Source organism: Amblyraja radiata, chromosome 17 (assembly GCF_010909765.2).
Source record: "Amblyraja radiata isolate CabotCenter1 chromosome 17, sAmbRad1.1.pri, whole genome shotgun sequence".
Classification (NCBI taxonomy): Eukaryota; Metazoa; Chordata; class Chondrichthyes; order Rajiformes; family Rajidae; genus Amblyraja; species Amblyraja radiata.
Window position 1 is genome coordinate 45,094,275 of NC_045972.1, and position 25,983 is coordinate 45,120,257.

Below are 25,983 nucleotides of genomic sequence, written 5' to 3' on the forward strand. Positions count from 1 at the left end.
ACTCTGGCATTTTGTGGCATTCTATCTCTAGAGATGCTGCCTGACCCGCTGAGTTACTGCAACACTTTGTGGCATTCTATCTCTACAGATGCTGCCTGACCCGCTGAGTTACTGCAACACTTTGTGGCATTCTATCTCTACAGATGCTGCCTGACCCGCTGAGTTACTGCAACACTTTGTGGCATTCTATCTCTAGAGATGCTGCCTGACCCGCTGAGTTACTGCAACACTTTGTGGCATTCTATCTCTACAGATGCTGCCTTACCCGCTGATTTACTGCAGCATTTTGTGGCATTCTATCTCTACAGATGCTGCCTGACCCGCTGAGTTACTGCAACACTTTGTGGCATTCTATCTCTACAGATGCTGCCTGACCCGCTGAGTTACTGCAACACTTTGTGGCATTCTATCTCTACAGGTGCTGCCTGACCCGCTGAGTTACTGCAACACTTTGTGACTGTCTATATTTCTAGGGCAGTTTGAATCAAATTTTGACTTTGATGGAAATACTTAAAATTTTAAATATCTCAACCAAAAGTGCATAGTGAATAAATTCAAATCACAAAGCTGCAGGAGTACAGTAGATTGCACCACAGGAAGACCTCCAAGATTTATTCTGACCAACAAAGATACAGGCAAATCATGGAAGTTTTACTGTAAGTTTGAATTACAATGACTGGCACATTGTGAATCCTAAATGTGTTCTTTAAGCAAAAATCCAATGGATTGAAAAATGAGTTTGGGATGTCTGCACCACCCGTGAATCAGGAGCAGAAGCAAGGAAATATTTTCAAGGATAATGGACGGCAACCTTTGCTGTTTTGCATTCTTCATTGTATCTATAACATTTATTCCGGGTACTCTATGAGTTTCATGAGAACAAGGAATTTCATTGCACCCTGGTGTATGTGACAATTAACTCATCTGGCTCTAGAACCAGGGGCCACAGTTTAAGAATAAGGGGTAAGCCATTTAGAACGGTGATGAGGAAACACTTTTTCACACAGAGAGTTGCGAGTCAGTGGAATTCTCTGCCTCAGAGGGCGGTGGAGGCCGGTTCTCTAGATACTTTGATAGAATTTGATAGAATTTTGTAGAATTTATTGCCACTCAACCTGGGTCGGTGGAATTTTGGGGAGAGAGTTAGATAGGGCTCTTAAAGATAGCAGAGTCAGGGGATATGGGGAGAAAGCAGGAACCAGGTACTGATTGGGAATGATCAGCCATGATCACATTGAATGGCGGTGCTAGCTCGATGGACCGAATGGCCTACTCCTGCTCCTATTGTCTATAGGATGCAAGGAAATACTTTCAAAGATAATAGCAAAATCACAATACAATGTATAAAATGTTACATAATAGTTTCATAACAGTTTAACAAACTACTTAAAATATTGTGAATCTTATATCTAATGGGAAAAAATTAATAGAATTCAAAGCAAAACTCAAAATGCTGGAGGAACTCAGCAGGTCAGGCAGCATCTGCAGAGGGAAAAGACTGATGACGTTGGAACCCTTCTTCAGACTGACGGAGCAGGGCGGTGGGGGGGGGGGGGGAGGGTGAGAGCAGGATTTCTCCCCCATACTCCGTCAGTCATGTGTCTATTCCCTCCACGGATATTCTGACCTGCCGAGTTCCTCCGGCACTTTGTGTTTTGCTCAAGATTCCAGCATCTGCAGTTCCTTGTGAATTCTTTATCGAATTCAACACTGCTGCAATGCAGAGGTAGTCCTTTGAAAATGTGTAGAAAGGAACTGCAGATGCTAGTTTACACCGAAGATGGACACAAAATGCTGGAGTAAATCAGTGGGTCAGGCAGCATCTCTGGAGAAAACGAGTAGGTGATATATTGGGTTGTCTGAGTCTGAAGGGTTTCGACCTGAAACGTTCCTTATTCCTTTTCTCCAGAGATGCTGCCTGACGCTCTGAGTTACTACAGCATTCTGTGTCTAACTTTGAAAATGTCATCTATTTTAAAATTGCTCCTTAGTTGCAAAAGTATAGAATACATACAATGAATCCTAGAGATACACAAAAATGCTGGAGAAACTCAGCGGGTGCAGCAGCATCTACGGAGCGTAGGAAATAGGCAACTTTTCAGGTCGAAACCCTTCTTCAGACCTAGAGATACTCTACTGTAACACCTCTCATTTTAAACAATGGAGTTTCCCCCCCCCCTGCCACGGGTACCATGTAACCCCGTGCTACCTGCTCCATGGTCGGATAGTCGGTGCCTAAACCGTCTCCCCCACCTGGTTTGCCTGGTTAGCTTTCATAGCAAAAGGATTTGAGTATAGGAGCAGGGAGGTTCTACTGCAGTTGTACAGGGTCTTAGTGAGACCACACCTGGAGTATTGCGTACAGTTTTGGTCTCCAAATCTGAGGAAGGACATTATTGCCCTAGAGGGAGTGCAGAGAAGGTTCACCAGACTGATTCCTGGGATGTCAGGACTGTCTTATGAAGAAAGACTGGAAAGACTTGGTTTATACTCTCTAGAATTTAGGAGATTGAGAGGGGATCTTATAGAAACTTACAAAATTCTTAAGGGGTTGGACAGGCTAGATGCAGGAAGATTGCTCCTGATGTTGAGGAAGTCCAGGACAGGGGGTCACAGCTTAAGGATAAGGGGGAAATCCTTTAAAACCGAGATGAGAAGAACTTTTTTCACACAGAGTGTGGTGAATCTCTGGAACTCTCTGCCACAGAGGGTAGTCGAGGCCAGTTCATTGGCTATATTTAAGAGGGAGTTAGATGTGGCCCTTGTGGCTAAGGGGATCAGAGGGTATGGAGAGAAGGCAGGTACCGGATACTGAGTTGGATGATCAGCCATGATCATATTGAATGGCGGTGCAGGCTCGAAGGGCCGAATGGCCTACTCCTGCACCTAATTTCTATGTTTCTATGTGAGGAGGGGGCTCTGGATCCCCAGCAGGACCAAAAAACAAGACCTGTCAAAGGGCCGATGAGCTTCTAGCGAGCCAACGGCCATCCACACTTCAGTAGAAGTTGCGATCACTGTCGTACATAGCATTGTAAGGTGTGAAGAAAATCCTGAAATGTAATTCTTCCCTCTCCTTGCTTCTCAAAAGAGAAGTTGTTGTTGTATAGACACAGACACACACCATTAAAATACAAAACCGACACACCTTTCTCTTCTGAGGTAAATCCTGAAGCTGCCTCAACCTTTTCAAGAATCCTTCGAAGCTTCATTATTTTAGTAGCAGATACATAGCCATGACTGAGAGAGAAGATAAATGTTCAGGTATCAATTAAGGACTGCAGCACGCCATACCACACGGCAAAAAGAAAACAAACGTTTTCTTCAAATAATCCAAATCCTACATGATTTTTAACAAGTTAAAAAAGTCTTTGATAATTTAGAAATCACATTCTCTGACAGAAACTGTCACTCTACTAGACATTTTTTGCTTTCCCAAGGAACAAAAACATATTTTCAAGTTAACATTCCTCAGCAATTTGCATTTGCTTGTGACTCCATGTCAATGAAGACTTGGGTTTTAGTTTAGAGGCACAGAATGGAAACAGGCCATTTGGCCCGGCGAATCCACGCCGACCATCGATCACCCGGATACGAGTTATCCCAAATTTCGCAAACTACATACTTGGAGCAATTTGCAGAAGCCAATTAACTTACAAACCAGCACGTCTGTACAATGCAGGAAGAAGCCAGAGAAACCGAAGAAAACCCCCAGGGTGTACGTACAAAATCCGCACAGACCAGGATCGAACCTGGATCTCTTGGGCTGTAAGGCAGCAGCTCTACTGCTGTGCCACTGTGCTGTCCCCAAACATGCCTTCCCAAGACATACAATTCTGTTTTAGGCTTCAATTATTTCTGGAATGCAAAGTAGTTCAATTAGGTTTCTATAAATATTTCTATATTAAGTGTAAGACACGAAGGGCATGAAAATACGCTGCACTTACTTTCTTAAAGGATTGACTATTTCTGTCCTCAGCAGATCTTGAGTTTCAGTGTAAAATTCAACATCATCCTTTTCTTTAGGCCTAAGCAGTACAGTATCCAATACCGAACTAAAAGCAAACATACTGTGGGGAAAATAAATATTAGACCATGAGGAAGTATTTACGATTTTCGCATCACTCCATACTGTTTCAGCTATGAATGTGTCACATATTACTAAGATTCATCTTTTTCCCCACATGTACAATAACCAGTATCTATGCCTCTGCCACCCCACCATCGCAATGATCTTTGGTTAATGTCCTTCCAATCTGAGGACCTGGACAGAAGGGTGGTGACAATAAAGATGTTATATTTGCCCATGCAGTCTCAGAATGATTGGGTTACTATATGATGAGCGTTTAACGGCACTGGGCCTGCGCTCACTAATGTTTAGAAAGCTGAGGGGGGGGGGGGAAACCTCTGAAACTTACGGAATAGTGGGAGGCCCGGATAGAGCGGATGTGGAGAGGATGTTTCCACTAGTGGGAGAGTCTGGGACCAGAGGGCATAGCCTCGGAACAAAAGGATGTACCTTTAGAATGGAGATTGAGGAGAAATTTCATTAGTCAGAGGGTGGTGAATCTGTGGAATTCATTGCTACAGACGGCTGTGGAGGCCAAGTCAATGGATATGTTTAAGGCGGAGATTGACAGATTCTTCATTAGTACGGGTGTCGAGGGTTATGGGAAGAAGGCTGAGGAAGGGGGTTGAGAGGGAACAACAAATGATCAGCCATGATTGAATAGAGGAGCAGACTTGATGATGGAAATGGCCAAATTCTGCTCTTATAACTTATGAGCATGATTGAGAAACTAGGTCAGGAGGAAGTCGCACTTCAAGTTCAGAACCGCATACTGCAAATGTGATTGCAAATGCTTACCAGAACAAAGTGGAGTCTAAATAACAAGAATTGTAATGCCCTTGAATGCCCTTTTTCTTTCCAACCATTATGGCTAAACCTTCCTTCTCCATCTTTGGAGGAGTGTTTTCTTTAACCACTTCACTTCGGTATCCACCAAATGCTGAAACAAAAACAAGCAAGCAATTTTTTTCAGCATCACTGATTAACAAGAAATGCATAGCATGGAATTTAGTGAATTTAAAGAACAGAGTGTAGAAGCAAGGAACTGCAGATGCTGGTTCAAACACAAAAGGGCACAAAGTGTTTAGTTTAGTTTAGTTTACTGAGGTACAGTGAAAAGCTTTTTTTGTTGGAGTAACTCAGCAGGTCTGGCAGCATCTCTGGAGAACAAGGATAGGTCATGTTTTGGGCCGAGACCGTTCTCCAGGCTGAAGCAGGGTCTCAACGCAAACCTTGCCTATCCATGTTCTCCAGAGATGCCGTCTGACCCGCTGAGTTACTCCAGCACCTTGTGCCCTTTTGTGAATTCAAAGAACAATTTAGTGTGCAGATATAGTTAAACGATTGCAAATTGGACGCGAGGAGCAAGGGCTGGTAGGAGGGTGAACTGGGGTAATGCCTCCAGGTAGGCTGCACGAGGCGCCCCGGGATACAAAGTTGGCCAGGAGATGGCGTTGGTTTGCGGGAACTGTTCCAGTATATCGAGCACGTGGGCCGACCGGACTTTGAATAATGCCGCCAAAAATGGCGGTGCCCTCAAGTATAATATAGACAAAATGAATTTCACTCTGCAGTTGCATATGTGACAAATAAAGCACTATTGTCCATTCAACGGTGCGTTTAAAAAAAAATTAACATGAAAAATAACTTTAAATTAATCTAGTCAGGAAGCTTGATCGGGATCAGTGAGAGACAATGCGGCATTATAGAAAGCACACAGAAGAAATATTGACTGGAAAGGTCAAAAGACACAGGAAAAACTTGCTCAATGGAAAGGCAAAATAACATCCAAAAACAATACCAATTGAATTGCATCTTTCAATTTGATTGGAGTGATGAGGCAACGATGCAAATCTTGAGTCAGGTCGGCAGCTTTTAAGCTTGACAAATAACGCCTTCTTTGAAGCACATGCAAAGTACCGCACTCCTTTGAAGGTGCCGTCTGTGCAGCCTGCACTTTCCTCTTCCTGAATGAAGACAAGAATTTCGAACCATCATTTGTTAAATTAAGGACAGCAGCAGCTCTACTCTTATAACTGTGAGAGTTGTATTTATCGACTGCTGACAATTGGTTGAATGGGAATTCTCACCAATTTTCTGTTCAAAAATATGGAGTTCACTCGGTGAAAATTGCCTCAACTCTCAGTCAGAAGGCTGTTGATCCATGTCCCACTCTGGTGTCTTACGCATAAAAATCTAGATTGTCACTCCCATGCAAAGGAAACAAAGTACTTAAGTAGACAAAAATGCTGGAGAAACTCAGCGGGTGAGGCAGCATCTATGGAGCAAAGGAATAGGTGACGTTTCGTGTCAAGACCCTTCAGTTTATCCCTCAGCTAAGGCTAGTCTTTATCAGATAGCTATTTGTAGAAGGTTTGAACTGAATACCTTGCTTCCCTGTTTTACAACAGTCACTAGAATAGTTTTTAACAAAAGGACTTAATGGGCTGCACAGGACTTGGACATCCTGGCATAGTTGACATTGATGCAATTAAATAAATTCGTTTTCTCTTTACAGAGGGGATAATTAAACAATGGCCTTTCACCTCTGCGATCAATGCATTAACTTCAGTGCGTCGAGATTAATTAATTTAAGGAGACACTAAGTGCTGGAGTTACTCAAGGGGTCAGGTAACATCTCTGGAGAACATGGGTCGGTGACATTTTGGTCAGAACCTTCTTCAGACTAATTATGGTGGGAGGAGAAAGCTGGAATAGAGAAGGTGCAGGACAAAGCCTGGCGAGTGATAGGTGGATACAGATGAGGGGGGTGCGGATTGGATAAGCAGATGGTTGGACAAAGTCCAGAGACGAAAAGACAAAAGATGTCACCTATCCATGTTCTCCAGAGATGCTGCCTGACCTGCTCAGTTACTCCAGCACGTTGTGTCTTCTTTGAGGGAAAAAGGCACTCCCAATGATACTGCCTCAAATATTAAATACAGAAAGGAAAAGATTTGGGAATAAAATCTTAAAGCAAACAATCGTCAATATTTTTCCTACTAAAATATAGTTTTTCCAAACCAAGCCACGCAAGGTTTTATTAAAGTAAGCTTTTAGTTTAGTTTAATTAAGTTTTGAGCTGCAGCATGGAAACAGACCCCTCGGCCCACTGAGGACACGTGTTTTATCCTACACACTGGGGGTAATTTGCAAAAGGTGCATTTTTCCTTTAGTCCGTCAATATTAAAGCAGGGATGAATGGCATGCAAATGGAGCCACTGTCACTGTGGAAGGGGATCCTAGTCATTTCACTTCAAGTCAAGTCAAGCCAAGTTTATTCGTCACATACACATTGCCACTTTCATCTCATTGCACATCTCGTATGTGTATGTGACGAATAAACTTGGCTTGACTTGACTTGAAGTGAAATGACTAGGATCCCCTTCCACAGTGACAGTACAAACAAACAAACAACCAAACAAACTACAATCATGTTTTTAATTAATTAATATCTAATACACTGAGTGGAGGAGGAGGACATCGTCACATTGCCAAACCAGGCTGACCCCTACAACTCTGAGCCAGTGCTGCCGCTATGGCAGCGGGCCTTTATGGCCCAGCTAAGACTCAACATTTATTTTAAATTTTGGACTTGTAAGGTACAAGATGGCACCTAAAACATGGCTCAGTTGTATTCTACTACCGTGCTCACTGTTATGCCCAATGTACTGTAGGATTGTCACTGAACTGTATGCAAAAAGAGAATTTCACTTGGGTACACATGACAATAAAGTACCATTGAACAATAGACAATAGACAATAGGTGCAGGAGTAGAGGCCATTTGGCCCTTCGAGCCAGCACCGCCATTCAATGTGATCATAGTTGATCATCCCCACTCAGTACCCCGTTCCTGCCTTCTCCCCATATCCCTTGACTCCGCTATCTTTAAGAGCCCTATCTAGCTCTCTCTTGAAAAAATCCAGAGAACCTGCCTCCACTGCCCTCTGAGGCAGAGAATTCCACAGACTCACCACTCTCTGGGAGAGAAGATGTTTCCTCGTCTCCGTTCTAAATGGCTTACTCCTTATCCTTAAACTGTGGCCCCTGGTTCTGGTCTCCCCCAACATCAGGAACATGTTTCATGCCTCTAGCGAGTCCAAGCCCTTAACAATCTTATATGTTTCAATGAGATAGCCTCTCATCCTTCTAAACTCCAGAGTGTACAAGCCCAGCTGCTCCATTCTCTCAGCATATGACAGTCCCGCCATCCCGGGAATTAACCTTGTAAACCTACGCTGCACTCCCTCAATAGCATGACGAACCATTGACAATGTTGAGCAGTTAATAGCTACCAGGTCAAGTTCCACAGTAAAGCCCAATGCCCGAGCCTCAGTCACTACCAAGAGTCATTCTGCCATGCAGACTGCCTCTTGGGTGCAGAGGGTGGGTTTGTGCAATCCTTCCAAGATAGCAGGTCCAGGCTAGAGCATGATCTGCCTCACCAATTTTACAATAAGATTATGTCCATTCTACTTACAAGTTCAAGTCCAGCAATCTGCTCATTAACTCCAAGAGGCTGACCGATCCAGCGAATCACTCCATACAGAGGGGGATTTTCCTTTACTTGTACCAACGAGCCCTCCTCCAAGCCGGGCTGTTCTTTGAACGGCGCTCTAACGACTTCAGTATCTTGACTTGCACCTTGACTTGCATTCATGTCCATCATTACTGACTGAACAGACAAGGAGAGGGGATGGCCAATGCTTCCATTTACACTTGGCTTCTTGGTGAGGCTGAAGGGCAAGGAATGAAATTTATTTTCATTTGAAAGCGAGGCTTGAAGCGATGATGTGGGTGGCGACGGACTCAAGTTTGGCTGCGTATCCACTAGTGATTTTGCTGAATCTTCACCTAAAAAAGATGAAAGAAAATTACCTTACAATATATTCTAATGTATTTTCAATAACAGCTGTGAACAATTGTGAAATATGGATTGGACGTGAATCAGTCTTTAGTTGGAGTGAAGAAAATGTGAAGAATTGCAAAGATCAGTAAAGGAAATGAGCGGCAGATGCCGGTTTGTGCTAAAAAGACACAAAGTGCAGCAGTACCTCAGCGGGGCAGGCAACATCTCTAGAGAGGAATAGGTGACGTTTCGTGTTGGAAAGTGTCAAGAGGGGTTCCGATCTTATAAACGTCAGCTATTCCTTCTCTCTAGAGATGCTGGCTGACCCGCAGAGTTACTCCGGCATTTTGTGTCCATCTTCGATAAGGATAACATAAACCTTCAACTGCCTGAACAAAAATCCTGAGATTTTTGGTGATGGTGGCGCAGCGGTAGAGTTGCTGCCATACAGCGGCGGAGACCCGGGTTCGATCCCGACTACGGGTGCTGTCTGTACGGAGTTTGTACGGTCTCCCCGTGACCTGCGTGGGTTTTCTCCGAGATCTTCGGTTTCCTCCCACATCCCAAAGACGTACAGGTTTGTAGGTTAATCGGCTTGGCAAATGTAAAAATTGTCTCTAGTGGGTGCAGGATAGTGTTAATGTGTGGGGATCGCTGGTCGGCACGGACCCGGTGGGCCGAAGGGCCTGTTTCCGCGCTGTATCTCTAAACTAAACTAAAAAAAACACAGAAATGCCAGCAAATCATGTTAATACAAAAGAACTAGGAGCTAGCACAACACAAAAGAAAATCTATTAATACTTTGTTATTGTGATCTGAGGTGCATTGTTAAACAAGTGATGAAAGCCAATTTGATAGCAGCCTTCACAAAAGTGAATATGAAAGTACGTCAGAAAAATACATTTGGAAGATGTGATACTGTGAGAATAATTGTCAACATTATGGGACACCTCTCCCAGTTGTTGACAGGTACTCGATGTAAATGGCTATCGTGGGTTGAATTGGCCAGGTGGCCCTTTGTCAAGCCAGGAGCCTAAGTTAATGCCAGATTGTCCCCTGTATTTTTATTTATGTTTTGAATAAAACATCAGCAGCTTGCTTGGGCGGTTAAGGATCAATTGCATTGATGTGAATCTGGAGCCGTGTGTAAACTGGATAATTGATGCTAAGAACAACTGATTTCCTCTCCAAAGGGTCCATTTAAACTACCAACCAGCATTTATCTTTGTATATGTTTAGAGAGACAGTGTGGATACTGGCCCTTTGGCCCACCAAGTCCACACCGACCATCGGTCACCCGCAAACTAGTTCCATGTCATACACACCGGGAGCAATTTATAGAAGCCAATTAACCAACAAATCCGCGAGTCTTTGGAATGTGGGAGGAAACCGGAGCATCGGAAGAAAACCTACACGGTCACAGGGAGAACGCACGAACTCCGCACAGACAGCACCCGTGGTCAGGATCGAACCCGGGTCTCTGGCGCGGAAAGTCAGCAACTCTACTGCTGCGCCACCCTGCACTGGGATGAAATCTGAGCACCCAGACGAAATAGACACACAGACTCCACAGAGGTCAAGATCTAACCTAGGTCACCGGAGACTTGCTACGGCAGCACAAAATTGTGTGCTACTGTTCCACCCCCAATGTGCAGATAAAATCTGGTGGTGCTATGTTCAGTACCTTCATCGATATACCATGTACTTTTGGATTTTGTTTGTGCATCAACCGATGTGCCATTTAGCGTGCAGCGTAACTCTGACCGGCTCAGATTATGGGCTGGAGATTTCCCCGGTTGTGAAACAAGCCCTGCCGATGACAAAGTTAAATCCTATATTAAAGATCAATACATTTCCAAAATGTGGGTAACGTGTAGAACAATGATAAAAATCACAAATAATCAGTAACGGTTTACTGGATGTAGTTGACTTTGGAGGAAACAAGGTAGAAAAAACAGAGGACATAGGTTTAAAGCAGTGGTTCTTAACTTGGGGGTCGGGACCCACATGGGGGTCATTTGGGGCTTTACTGGGTGACATGTAGGGGTCATAAATAACACATCCATTTGTTGAGCCCATTTTTAGGAACCCAACAAAGGTACATACCACATACAGTGTTTTGTTCGCGTATATGCGTACGTATGCCATTCCAAATGCTCCGTGCAGGAAGGAGCTGCACTTCACGAAATGGAACTACACCGTGTCGCAGAGACAAAGCGACAGCACCGTAAGGAGAGAGAGAAGGGGCCTGACGACTACCAACCACCGCCAGTCTCCACTGCCCACGTTGCACCAAGGTGTGTGGATCGCGGATCGGCCTCTACAGACATCTGCAGACCCACAAGTAGGCGACCCTATGGAGAGGACAGTCGTTTCGAGGGACCGTCGATGATGATGCCAAAAAGGTTAAGAACCACTGGTTTAACGTGAGATGGGAAAGATTCAATAGGAACCCATGGGGTAACTGATTTTACACAAAGGTTAATGGATGTGTGGAACAAGCTGCCGGAGGAAGTAGATGAGGCAGGTACTATCGCAATATTTATGAAACATTTAGACAGATGCATGGATAGAATAGGTTTAGAGGAATATAGGCCAAACACAGGCATGTGGGACCAGTGTAGATGGGGCATGTGGTCAGTGTGGACAAGTTGGAACAAAGGGCCTGTTTCCATGCTGTATGACTCAAACTGCCAAAAATGGAAGGGGAATCGGAAAAACATACTGAAGCCATCGATTATAAACGTGCTATATTAACATAGATGAACAAAACGATGATCATTCTATAGCAATGCCAATCTAATTAAATGATTCATTTGATTATAAATTTAAAAAACATTATGCAATTTTATTTAAGTGCTTAAATTAGTAGACTAATTTTATATTGTTAATGAGTATAGATCTGTTGATTCTCTTTTTAAATATAGAGCCATTGATTCACTCATTATTAACACATTTACACCTGTTAACCTTTTTTGAAAACATTTGAACATTTTGTAAATGCTTTGTGCAGCTACTAAGTTTAAAGAGTCTGCACCCAGCCAGTCAAAAGAGACACTACATATATTGACAAACCACTGGGATTTGCAGTAAACTGAACGATAAATTATCAGAGAATAGAAACAAATAACTGCAGATGCTCAAGTTCAAACAAATGCCTCAAAACTTATTGGCCGGCGGTTAATTCTACAGCAAGACAATGATCCCAAACATACTGCTAAAGCAACAAAGGAGTTTTACAAAGCTAAAACATGGTCAATTCTTGAGTGGCCAAGTCAATCACCCGATCTGAACCCAATTGAGCATGCCTTTTATATGCTGAAGGGAAAACTGAAGGGGACTAGCCACCAAAACAAGCATGTCTGAAGTTGCCTTTTTCCTTCGCTCCATAGATGCTGCTGCACCCGCTGAGTTTCTCCAGCTTTTTTGTGTACCAAGCATAAGCTAAAGATTGCTGCAATACAGACCTGGCAGAGCATCACCAGAGAAGACACCCAGCAACATGTGATATCTTTGAATCGCAGACTTCAAGCAGTCATTGCATGCAACGGATATGCAACAAAATACAAAACATGACTACGTTCATTTACATGACATTGTTTTGTCCCAAACATTATGGTGCCCTGGCATGGGGGGGGGACTATGTATAAACACGGCTGTAATTTCTACATGGTGAAACCAAAATGTATAAAAATGGCCTTTATTAAAATCTGACAATGTCCATTTTAACCACATGTGATTTTTTTTCGATTACAAATCTCAAATTGTGTAGTACAGAGGCAAATAAATAAATGATGGGTCTTTGTCCCAAACAATATGGAGGGTACTGTAGGTGCGTTTTGGGTCAGAAACCTCCGCAGACTCCGATCCGACCCAAACATCACCTATTCCATTTCATAGACACAAAAAGCTGGAGTAACTCAGCTGGGCAGGCAGCATCTCTGGTGAGAAGGAATGGGTGACGTTTTAGTTCGAGACCCTTCTTCAAATCCGAAACATCACCCATTCCTTCTCACCAGAGATGCTGCCTGCCCCATTCCTGCTTTTTGTGTCTATCTTCGGTGTAAACCAGCATCAGTAGTTCCTTCCTGCCTGTCCCACAGAGTTACTCCAGCATTTAGTGTTTATATTCAGTATAATCTAGCATCTGCAGTTCCTTCCTACACGCTGTAGCCTTGCAGGTTTGGGCACCTACACACTCCAAGCACAATTTAAGGTACGGAGTTTCAGATCTCCACCACTTTCCACGGCAAAAATTATCCCTCAATCTACTAATTACCCAAAACATATGCCGCTTATTAATAAGCCCTTAGGGAAATAAGTTCTTTATATCCACAGAGGCCAGAACTAAATCTTCTCTCAACGTCACATCATGGCATTTGAACGGAGATGAATGGAGACAAGGAAACACTTTTTCTCACAGAGAGTTGTGAGTCTGTGGAATTCTCTGCCTCAGAGAGCGGTGGAGGCAGGTCCTCTGGATGCTTTCAAGAGAGAGCTAGATAGGGCTCTTAAAAATAGCGGAGTCAGGGGATATGGGGAGAAGGCAGGAACGGGGTACTGATTGGGGATGATCAGCCATTATCACATTAAATGTCGGTGCTGGCTCGAAGGGCCGAATGGCCTACTCCTGCACCTATTGACTATTGGCATTTGAAGGTGGATCCTTCATGGTGTGGAATGGAACAGAAAGCGACTCCTACCTTTATTCTTTGATCTGGTAGTTATATTTGAAGAGATTTTTTCATTGCACGCTCTCGATTCAAAACATTGTTTGAAAGGTCTTGATTCTGAATTATCTGAAAAAAAGGACAGAACAGTGAGCATCTTCAACAGGTTAACAATGAACAATTGTTAGGTTCTGTAGGGCTTTTACAATTGTCAATTTATGATATGGCAGTTTGTGTCAAAAGTATCCAATTTTGATTCCAATTGACAAATGTATCAGATGCAAATTATTTATTATAATATAATGGATGGGTAAAAACATATTGAAGCCATTCATTGTAAGAACATTGTGATCACAAAACGCTGGAGTAACTCAGCGGGTCAAGCAGCATCTCTGGAGAGAAGGAATGGGTGATGTTTCGGGTCGAGACCCTTCTTCAGACTGATCAGTCTTGCCTGCGATTTTACCAGCATCTGCAGTTCTATCCTACTACATTATAAGAACATTTAAAGAACTTTAAATAGATAATTAAATTGGTAATATTTTCCAGGATATCAAATATATTTAAAGTTAATAGCCAAAACATAATTTCAAACTGATTACTGTTGTTGTCTGTCCCAAATATTATGACATCTTAAATTGTCATCCTGGTTGTTGTTTGATATATATGATAATGCCATCACAAACTCATAATTTCACTGGATTCCATTACATTTCAAGCAATGTCACAATCCTAACAACAAATAGGTTAGTATTTCAAGCTTGTTCTACCATGCTTAAAACAAACGTTAAATCAAAAGCCATGCATATTATTAGCCCATTTAACTCCATTTATTCCACATTCCTTAATATCCTTGTCTAATATGGACGGATGAATCTAATTTCCTATTGACCATAACCGGCCATCGGACCTTACAGATTTACTACCCTTGAGTGAAAGACTTATCCTTGATATTAAAATTCTCCTCCATTGTACCACCTTTTCAGAGGAAACTGTTCCTCTCCACCTTCCAGACAGTTTTCTCACATAAAATCTTCCTCAGTCATTCATCTCAAACATTGGGGGTACAAATTGTTCAAAAGAAGACACAAATATTCTGACTATTTTTCTTGGATTTAGTTTCTACCTAATCTTGAAAATCGCTAATACATACATGGAAGAAACTCTGCCTTCAATGGTATCATCCACTTAAACAGATTGTGGACAAATATTGTACTGACCTAAATGGATTGTTAAAAGGATAGAGCTCTGTGACATCACAAAGAACATTACAACATACACTTATGTTTCTGCAACAGCAATCTTAGACAATTGTTGGCTTCTGTAAACAACTTGTGGATTCCGTGAGGAAACACTATCAAATTATGATTTCAAAAATACCAACTTAATGCAAAAACAAAATATTAAGAGTAGACACAACGAATTGCAGATGCTGGTTTACAAAAAAAGACACAAAGTGCTGGAATAACTCAACGGGTCAGGCAGCATCTCAGGAGATGATAGCTGACATTTCAGGTTCGGACCCTTCTAAATGAAAGAAGAAGATTATGACCTTGGATGCTGTCTGTGCGGAGTTTGCACGTTCTCCCTGCAACCGCATTGGTTTTCCCGGGGCGTTCCGGTTTCCTTCCACACATTGGGGCCAATTAACCTACAAACCCGCATGTCTTGAGGATGTCGAAAGAAACTGGAGCACCTGGAGGAAACCCACAAGGTCACAGGGAGAATGTGCAAACTCCTCATGGATAACACCCAAGGTCAGGATCGAACCCGGGTCTCTGATGCAGTGAGGTGGCAGCTCGACCAGCCGCGACACTGAGTCGTGTAAAAAGGCGGCAACTCAAGCCTGTACCGTCACGTTGAAAGAGATGTTTGTACAAAGTGAAAGAAGCTAAATGAGCGAGCATCGTGTCCAAATGACTATTTATAAAATATATTCTTTCATTGTGCCACATGAACCATTATACACTTCGTAAACACAATATAAATGATATAGAAAGTCTCCATTGGAGAATTAATTTTCTTAACTTTTCAAATCTGAAGATGTATACCTGGCATGACATCTTCAATCCAACGAAGAGTCAACGCTTGCAAATATCTGCATAATACTTTCCCTTTCCACATGCCATCCCAATCACAGAAGCCATTGTCCTGAAAACACAAGTTTTACTATTAAATAACATTCTTATACTGATCATATAACGAAAGGTATCTAAGCCTTCAATGAGTAATAACACCGAAGTAGATATATATATATTTTGAATGTTTTTACTCACTACCCACACAATTTGGTGGTTTTATTTTCTTCTTGATAACTATGACTAATCTTTTATTCCCCATTGTCCTTAGATTTGTTCCATCGCGGTCATTCCTTCTTCTCCCTGGTCCTGTCCCACAGAAGGTGCGAAAGCTTGAAAGCGCGCACCACCAGACTCAGAAACAGCTTCTCCCCCTCTGTTGTCAGGCTTCTGAACGGTCCTTTCATATGCTAGGTACTGTCCGATTCACCTCTACCCCATTGTGGACATTGAACTTTGGAACTGATGCACTACAATGCTGAGAACTATATTCTACACTCTGTATCTTCCATTTTGCACTTTCTACTTTGTACTTGAGTTTGACTTGATTGTATTTATGTATGGATAGCAAAGCTTTTCACTGGACCTCATAATAAGCCTAAACCTAACTCTTCTCCACTACTAAAAGGGTGGCTAGGGATTTGAGGATGGAATGAGCATCCTACAGTTCAGTATTAGATGCGGTACAATTTCCAATCTACACAGTTGTTGAATTTAGCAACTCATTGTAAAGTAAGTTAATTTGGTGATGACCTCAATCTACAAAGGACATTAAATTCAGAGAGCACAACCAAGAATAAAATCAGAACAGGTTGGGCAAAGTACTTAAGATAGAGTAATGACAGGTAAAATGTAACATTATTTAGTGTAATTAAGTGCAAAGAGAATAAGGAAATAGACTCTATGCGTCTATCGATCTATTCCTCTCAAAATGGTCAAGAAATGTTCAAGTGTCCTACTGAACTCAATAAAGATGTAAAGGCAATGCAGGGTAACAAAGTCGTAGGAACAGTCAATTAAACTTGTATAACAGTAGAGTACGTCAGATGAGCTAATACTCAAACTGTGGTGCATCCTGTATAGTGAATCTAACGCTGATAACCAAGAAACCATTCCAGTCTTCAAAGAACTACCAAGACTATCCCAACCTTTAAGAAACAGTTAGACAGGTACATGGATAGGACAGGTTTGGAGGGATATGGACAAAGTGCAGATAAGTGGGACTAGTGTAGCTGGGACATGTTGGTCGGTGTGGGTGGGTTGGGCCAAAGGGCCTGTTTCTACACTGTATCACTCTATGACTACTATGAGTAGAACACAAAATGCTGGAATAACTCTGCGGATCAGGCAGCTTCTCTGGAGGACATGAATAGGTGACATTTCGGGTAGAGACCCTTCTTAAGACAGTGAATATTACACGTTAGAAAACTACAATCACAAATACTGTCCAAATTGTTATCCTTCATGTAAAGAGAAAATGAAATTGCAAAAGCAGAGAAGTTTTAGTAAACTCTTGCTTTGGTAATCATTATTGCACCCATTAGGGGGGGGGGGGGGGGGGGGGGGGGGGGGGAGAATTGACACTCCTCAAACCTACCAAACAATGAAAGGCCTGGATAGAGTGGATGCGGAGAGAAAGTTTCCAGTAATGGGTGTCTAGGACCAGAGAGCACAGCCTCAGAATAAAAAAATATGTACTTTTAGAATGAAGATGGTAGCAAATCTCTAGAATTAATTGCCACAGGTAGCTGTGGAGGCCAAGTCATTGGGTATTTTTAAAGCAGAGATGGATAGATCAGCCATGATCGAATAACGGAGCAGACTCGATGATCAAATGGCCTAATTCTGCTCCTATGTGTTATGGACTTTTGAATTCTTTAGAGGATAAAGAAGTGGTGTTAACTTTTACAGTGGTCGCACTTTTAAAGTGGACAATAATGCAGCTGGGAATCTCTCTTCAGATACTCAATCACACAGCACAGAGGTGGTGCCACACGACCTTATCTAATATCTTTGGAATAAGGTTTTAAAATGCATTCACATGTACAAATGTACAAGATCCGTTATCCTAATCGACAAGCAGAAGGTGAATTCTTCAATAGCTGCAGCCCACACATAGTCTATGATGAAGAAAAATATTGTTTCCATATACCCTATTGTTATTTTGGTGGGACCGTGTTAGCCTAAAACTGAATGAATATTTTCTTACAACAGTAAAACATTGGGGGAAAAAAACTCCAGGGGTTGAGAAGATCTTAAAAAAATTAGACAAGTACAAATTCCTTCTTATAGTACATAGTATGCTATGTTTAAGAAAGAACTGCAGATTCTGGAAAAATTGAAGGTAGACAAAACTGCTGGAGAAACTCAGTGGGTGAGGCAGCATCTATGGAGCGAAGGAATAGGTGACGTTTCGGGTCTGAGGAAGGGGCTCGACCCGAAACATCACCTATTCCTTCGCTCCATAGATGCTGCCTCACCCGCTGAGTTTCTCCAGCAATTTTGTCTACCATAGTACGCTATAGTTTCTCTGTTAGTCCCACAATTTCCTCATTTCCAAAACTTTTTATACTAGCATACTTCTCTGAAACATTAGGCTTGGCGAGTGCTAAATCTTTAAACTAAAGGAAGTATGCAAATGGTTGAAAAAAACAAAAAAGCGAAAGATGTGCAGGAAGGAACTACAGATGCTGGTTTAATACGAAGATAGATACAAAAAGCTGGAGCAAGTCAGACAGCATCTCTGGAGAAAAGAAATAGATGACATTCTGGGTCGAGACCTTTCTTCAGACTGAGAATCAGGGGGAGAGGGAACCGAGAGATATAGTCGGCACATAAGACCAGTGAATGAAAGATATGGAAAAAACAACAATGATCAAGGAAATGTGGAACCCACAATGGTCCATTGTTGGCTGCGGGGTAGGTGATAACGAGTTACACAGACACTGAAATTCAATAGGCACATGATGTTCCACGCCACAGTGAAAATAATATCAGAACGCAGATGAAAGAAATCTTCTCACCATGTGAACGCCTAAAAAGTAGCCGTAGTCTTCTTTTCCTGGCAGGAGACCACAGAATACGACTGTGCCAAGCATGAACTCATCCTCGATCAATGTACCCACCCTGGAGTTGATCGGCAAGGCAGATTTTTCACTGTAACAAAACCTCTCGGAGATCGCAGTTTCGTGTTCCATGCCACTTTCCTCTTCCACAAGCTCCAGTTTGTCAAAGGGGAGAAAAACCCCACAGTCTTCATCGCACTCAAACAATTGTTTTTCTTTGTACGAGCCATCAGTGTAGCCTTGACCCCGGCCTTCTTCCTGTTAAATCAGTGACAAACACATTGTTATTCATTCACTGAAGCATATTTTGACAGATTTTATAGAAATGAAACAACTAGCTACACGTTCAAACTACAATAACAATGACAAATTCATAGACATTAAAACACATGTACAAAATCATGAGGAATAGATCAGGTAGACACAGTCTCTTGCCCAGAGTAGGGGAATCGAGAACCAGAGGACATGCTCACCAGGTGCACGCTGCCCATCGATCACCCGTACACTAGCACTATCCTACACACATGGGGCAATTTTTACACAAGCCAACAAGCCCGCACGTCTTTGGTATGTGGGAGGAAACCGGAACACCCAGAGAAAACCCACGTGGTCACTGTGAGAAGCTGTAAACTCTACAAAGTCATCATCCGAGGTCAGGATCGATCCTGGGTCTCCAGTACTGTGCGGCAGCAACTCAACCAGCTGCGCCACTGTGCCGTCCCTTCAGACTGAAAAAGGGTCCCGACCCAAAACGTCGCCTATCAATTAACCACTGAGTTACTCCTGCACTTTGTGTCTTTTTTTTAATTTTAAATGTATTTTGTTTTCATGCCATCAAATGCAGGTGGAAAATAGAACCCACGCCACCCAGCCTCACGTATCAAAAGAGAAGCAACGATCCTGATGAATAATTCAGCACAGCCAAGTAGGCAATGGGGAATTAACAAATTAATGGATGGCCATTGTGTATTGAAGCTAAAATGTATAAGAGCAGCAAATTACAGCAGATTACAGACAGATCCTGATGTAATGGGAACTGGGCAAGCATCAGACCAACTCAATTTAAAACAAATAAATGCAGTCTTAAGAATTTAAGTGGCACAATCTTAATGCTATTAAGCATGAGAAATACTGAGAGATTTGTGAACTAAAATACCTAACCAGGCTGGAAGGACTTCAGAAAAATGGATTAGTACACTCTGCTAGGAGGATTAAATATCAATATAAATATAGTGGCGGTGCTGTTGAGCCTGCAGTCCGTCTGTCTTTACTTTTTGTTGTTGTTTTTTTTGTCTTGTTTTAGTTACATTTTGGTTATTAGGTTGTGTTATGTGTGGGGGGGGGGTGAAACATGTTTTTCTGTCTCTCCCTTCGGGGGAATGCGACTCTTTCTGTCGTATCCCCCCTTCTCTGCCTCCGTCTGCGCTGAGGCCTAATGGCGGAGCTGGCGGTCTCCAACTGCGACCGACCTCGAGGCTCCGGAAGCAGAGCCAGCCAGGACTTACCAACGTGAGGCTGGCCGTTTTCGGAGCTGCAGCGGCGTTCCGGCGTTCCAGTGGCAGCGGCACGACTCGGGGCTGAGACGGTGTTCCGGTGAGGACAGCCCGGCTCGGGGCTGAGACGGCGCTCCGGTGGCTGAGGCGGCGTTCTGGCGTTCTAGCGGCGACCTGAATCCGGGGCTCGGCCGCGGGCCAGTGGACGACATCGTCGGGAGCTCGCAGGTCACAGGCTGGTGCCTGTTTTCCGGAGCTCCCGCGGCAACAGCTGCGTCCGCTGGACTGGAGGGCTGCAGCTTCGACCACCCCGGGCCGCGGAGCTTGAACCGGCCCGTTCGCGGAGCTCGGTGAGCCGCTGGACTGACTACCATCGCCCGGTGGGGTATCAACATGTCACCTCAGCGCAGAGGGAGAATGAGGAGGGAAGTGACAGTGACTTTAAGACTTTTGCCTCCATCACAGTGAGGAGGTGCCTGGTGAACTCACTGTGGTGGATGTTAATTTGTCTTTATTGTGTGTTTTGTTGTTTATTATTATATGTATGGCTGCAGGCAATGACAGTTCGTTGTGATCCCACTTCTGACACCATGTAAAGGGTTGATGTCTAACACACTGTAATCTTTACTAAGCGTTTATTAAAGCACATGGCACACACGTCCCAGCACTGACTGCATCCAGCCTTCAGGCATACCGGGACCAAGTGGGAGGAAACAAAGGGAGGATATCACAGTTATACTGATATGATGGGGCGTGGTTAATGGTGATGAGGTAGCTACATTATAGGTTGCATGCATAAACCATCTACAGAAAGGATCTAATCTAATCTAAAATTATCTTTATGCAAGACCTTGTGCACAGTACTTATGTCCAATTTGCTTCACTCGTTTGTTGGCTGATGCACAAATTATGGAAGAAGTTCAAAGATTGATCACTAAATTATAATGTTATCAAATGCCGATGTATTGGAGACATGGTCAGAGAACAGCAGATGGCGTTTAATGCTGATAAATGTGAGGCAAAGCATTATTGACGTACAAAGGAGGCTAGGATATACACCGTGAATGGTCGTGTCCAAGGCAATACTGAAGAACGTGGGGACCAAAGATCCTTGAAGGTGCCCTGTTTCCATCCTGTGCAACTCTGGGTGATACTCCTTTTTGTGAGACCGTGTCAAGATAATAACCTCCCCTTCAACATTACGGGTGCTGGTGGTGTGGACTTTGTACGTTCTCCCTGTGCCAGTGCGGGTTTTCTCTGGGTGCTCTGGCCTCTCCTACACCCCCAATAACGTGCAGGTTTACAGGTGAATTGGCTTCTGTAAACTGTCTTTACATTAGTATTCACCAAGATTTTTTTTTTAAAGTGGTACAATGTAGCCCTAGGGATTAATCAGCTAATTTATAGTCTTTTCCATAGAACAGACGCTTCCGCCCACAATATTGTGCCGAACATGATGGCAAGACCATCTCTTATCTACCCAGACATAATCCATATCTCTCCATTCCCTGCATATGTATATGCCTATACAAGGGTTTCATAACAGCCACTATCATATCTGCCTCAACCACCACCCGGTTAAAAAAATTGCCCTATGTACCTAAACTTTGCCCCCTCACCTTAAAGTGTGCAAGAAGGAACTGGTTTACACCGAAGATAAGACACAAAATTCTGCAGTAACTCAGCGGGTCTGACAGCATCCCTGTAGAACATGGATAGACAACGTTTTAGGTCGGGACCCTTCTTCAGACAGGCACATCAGACCTACCTAAAAACGTACCTATCCATGCATTCTCCAGAAATGCTGCCTGACCTGCTGAGTTACTCCAGCACTTTGTGTCTTTTTTCTCTAAACCACCCACTGCGATTCTCTGTTTCTCCTTACACCTAGAAATCATTTCACGATCTGACTCACTGTGTTAAAAAAAAAAAGCGAGAGGAAATGAAATCAAAATACTTACTGTAAACACTTCATAGAATAGAATGCTCCTATTAGAACAAATTACCCTGCCACTAAGTTGTCATATGTGCAAAAGCAGAAGTTTCCAAATTAACATTGTGCCCTCGAAACAAGAATTTGAATCTGTAAAAGTCTGAAGTGAAAAATAATTTTAACATGCAGACATTGGTGCCTATTGCAGTTAAAAATCCTTTCAAATCGAAGAAAGGCTGGAAAGTGAGTTATGAAGAGGAAGTAATGTTACTCAGGGCTATAGATAGGATTAAGTCAAAGGACACGGACCTTGCATCATAGCAAAGCATGGGTCGGAGATTGCAACCTTCACGTGGTCCACCCTGTTTCGACGAATGCAATCAACCTGGCGTGCACGAACAGAAGATCAAACAGAACAAGTTGTCTGGTGTGTGCCCGCCATATGCAAGAAGAAGATAGCAAAGCATAGAGAATTTGACTATTTTGGCACAAATGTTTGTTTTAAATACAAATGGTGAGGGATTGCTTAGCTCTGACATAAAGGGATCTGAATCTTTCGGTGTATGATTGGCAAAAGGCTAGTGGTAAAATGCAGCAAATAGGAGAACAATGTTATTGCTTATTGCAAAGGGAAGTTAATACAAAGGTTGGGAGGCACAAGGAACTACAGATGCTGGTTTACAAAAAAAAAGACACCGTGTCTAAGGGCGGCACAGTGGCGCCTGTAGACCCGGGTTCGCTCCTGAATATGGGTGCTGTCCATATGGAGTTTGTACATTCTCCCCGTGACAGGGTGGGTTTTCTTTGAGAGCTCCTGGAGGAATCACACACGGTCACAGGGAGAACATACTAACTCCGTCCAGGCAGCACCCACAGTCAGGATCGAAACCGGGCCTCGGACGCTGTGAGGCAGCAACTCCAATAAAACAAACATATTTAAAATCATCAGCTTCGAACAAAGAACCTGGGCTTGGACAATGCCTCTCCTCAAGACCAGTGCTTTAGATGCACCTGGATTTCATAACTAGTATATCAGTTGTAGAAAAGGTTGGAAATTTGGCAGGGGTGCGGGATAAATGGACTAAGAACCAGAGTGCACAAAAAGAGAGAGTTGTAGAATAAATTAAATTTGATAACTTTGAGGAACCCGAGTCATACAGCATGGAACAAGGCCCTTCAGCCCAACTTACCCATGCCATACCCCATCAATACTCGTCCCACTTGGCCATGTTTGGCCCATATCCCTCTAAACTTTTCTTATCCATGGACCTGAACAAATGTCTTTGAATGGAAAATGGACAGGAAGTTTAAAGAGACTATAAGGGTTAGGGAGGGAAGAACAGAGTAAACATACAGTTAGTTATGGGAAACAATATTTAAAACATGAAGAACAACGAAGAGGAAGTAAGATTAGGTCGTACAAACAAGGCTTGACATTGAACTATAATAAGACCAGTGTCATGGAGCAGAGGTAAGGAAGTTCAAAGGTAACCCCCTCTCCTGGCACTTTCCCTTGCAACCACAGGAAATGCTACACTTGTCGCTCCTTCCCTCAAGTGTTTCAAAGGTATTTTATTGTCACATGTACCAATTAAGGTACAGTGATATGCAAATTACCATACAGCCAAGTTGAGATGGTGACTGAAAATGCTGGGGAATTCCACAGGAAATACAGATGAAACAGACAGGAAGCCAGTAGGCGAGGGCGCAGCCTACACATTTTTCCGATCGCAACAAGTATATAGTTTGGAGACACAGGAAACGGCAGACGCTGGAATCTTGGGTAGAACACAAAGTGCGAGAGTAACTCAACAGGTCAGGCAGCATCTGTGGAGGGAATTGAACGTGTTGGGTTGGGCAACGTTCTCAGAGCTCAGACCACCATATCATGCTATATGGACGTCCCACCCAAAGGGAAAGAAAGATAAAGCAAATGACAAGAAATTAGGGGTTTAAACAAAAATAGACAATAGACAATAGGTGTAGGAGTAGGCCATTTGGCCCTTCGAGCCAGCACCGCCATTCAATATGATCATGGCTGATCATCCCCAATCAGTGCCCCATTCCTGCCTTCTCCCCATATCCCCTGACCCCGCTATTTTTAAGAGCCCTATCTAGCTCTCTCTTGAAAGCATCCAGAGAACCGGCCTCCACCGCCCTCTGAGGCAGAGAATTCCACAGACTCACCACTCTCTGAGAGAAAAAGTGTTTCCTCGTCTCCGTTACAAATAGCTTACTCCTTATTCTAAAAACTGGCCCCTGGTTCTGGTCTCCCCCAACATCGGGAACATGTTTCCTGCCTCTAGCGTGTCCAAGCCCTTAACAATCTTATATGTTTCAATGAGATACCCTCTCATCCTTCTAAACTCCAGAGTGTACAAGCCCAGCTGCTCCATTCTCTCAGCAGATGATAGTCCCGCCATCCCAGGAATTAACATTGTAAACCTACACTGCACTCCCTCAATAGCAAAAATGTCCTTCCTCAAATTAGGGGACCAAAACTGCACACAATACTCCAGGTGTGGTCTCACTAGGGCTCTGTACAACTGCAGAAGGACCTCTTTGCTCTTATATTCGATTCCTCTTGTTATTATTATTCATAAAAATAAATCATAAAACAAGAGAGAGACACAGGGAAGTGTATAAAGAAAACCAACACAATAACAACAACAAAAACTGATGAGAGACATTTGCTTTCTGAACAGTTATGGCCGATCCATTCATCATTCTTAACTCACAATCTCTATTTAAGATTTGCAATCAAATTTTGATGGACATCCCAGTTAAAAACTGTAGTCATTTACTATGTAGACTGAAGGAACTGCGGATGCTGGTTTACAAACAAAAAAGTCACAAAGTGCTGGAATAACTCAGCGGATCGGGCAGCATTTCGGGAGAACGTGGATTGTTGATGTTTTGTGTCAGGACTATAGTTTACAGATAAACTCTAATAATCTGCTAGCCAATCATTCAGAAATGCTGTTGCTAGGACATTGGATTCACCTGATGCAGGTTCCTAGGCTCCCTCTCACACAGCCAAACCCTATGTTCTCTCAAAACTAGTCAATTTTCATTTCCAACGTACCCTTAAAACTTACCTAGGCCTCATTTCCAATATTCCTAACTACCCGTTTCATACCAATTTTATTACTCTACTGTCTAATATCTAAAAAACAATGATTTAAAATGTGTTGGTGGATTAATAGGAATAACATCCTCAAGATGAGAAAATCTGGTAATTAAGAACCAAGCCTGCTGGATGAAAGAGATTATATTCTATTTTAAAAACAATTTCTCTTTTGAGGTATTTCATTAGTTTCTGGACCAATTATTTTCCCTTTAGAAAATACCAATTTGGATTTATATACAGATAGGAATCCATGAATACTTTATGCTACTGAATAAATAATTCCTATGGCATAAATACAATAATGTAATCACTTGACCTTGTTGTAATGCTGGATCTAATTAACTGCGACTGAACGGTTTGTTCTAATTTTATACGTCCCAGAATCTTGATCAATATTAATAAACCACTAATTATAACCAAGATAGCAAATTAGCACGTTAAATGAATGCACGATTGTGACAAATGAACTAACGGACAGATTAATGACCATCAGCATGCACTGACAAAACACATCAGAAAGAGAAGAGACGCAAGGAACTGCAGATGCTGGTTTACCAATCAGAATCAGAATCAGAATCACACTTTATTTGCCAAGTATGCTTTGCAACATACGAGGAATTTTAAAAGCGATACAAAGTGCTGGAGTAACTAAGTTGGTCAGGCAGCTTCTCAGGAGAATGTGGATAGGCAACGAT

General features: G+C 42.8%; 1 protein-coding gene across 1 annotated transcript in view; it reads right to left on the reverse strand.

Annotated features, from left to right (window-relative positions):
* The window catches only part of cyld (CYLD lysine 63 deubiquitinase), a 45,777-nt gene that overhangs the window by 14,796 nt on the left and 4,998 nt on the right, over positions 1-25,983 (reverse strand). The window contains exons 3-11 of the mRNA XM_033036350.1: positions 18,691-18,990; positions 15,641-15,740; positions 13,623-13,718; positions 10,604-10,729; positions 8,551-8,924; positions 5,871-6,036; positions 4,868-5,009; positions 3,948-4,070; positions 3,149-3,240 (exon numbers count right to left, since the gene is read on the reverse strand). Of these exons, the coding sequence (XP_032892241.1) occupies positions 3,149-3,240; positions 3,948-4,070; positions 4,868-5,009; positions 5,871-6,036; positions 8,551-8,924; positions 10,604-10,729; positions 13,623-13,718; positions 15,641-15,740; positions 18,691-18,990 (1,519 nt within the window). The remainder of the gene's footprint in view (positions 1-3,148; positions 3,241-3,947; positions 4,071-4,867; positions 5,010-5,870; positions 6,037-8,550; positions 8,925-10,603; positions 10,730-13,622; positions 13,719-15,640; positions 15,741-18,690; positions 18,991-25,983) is intronic.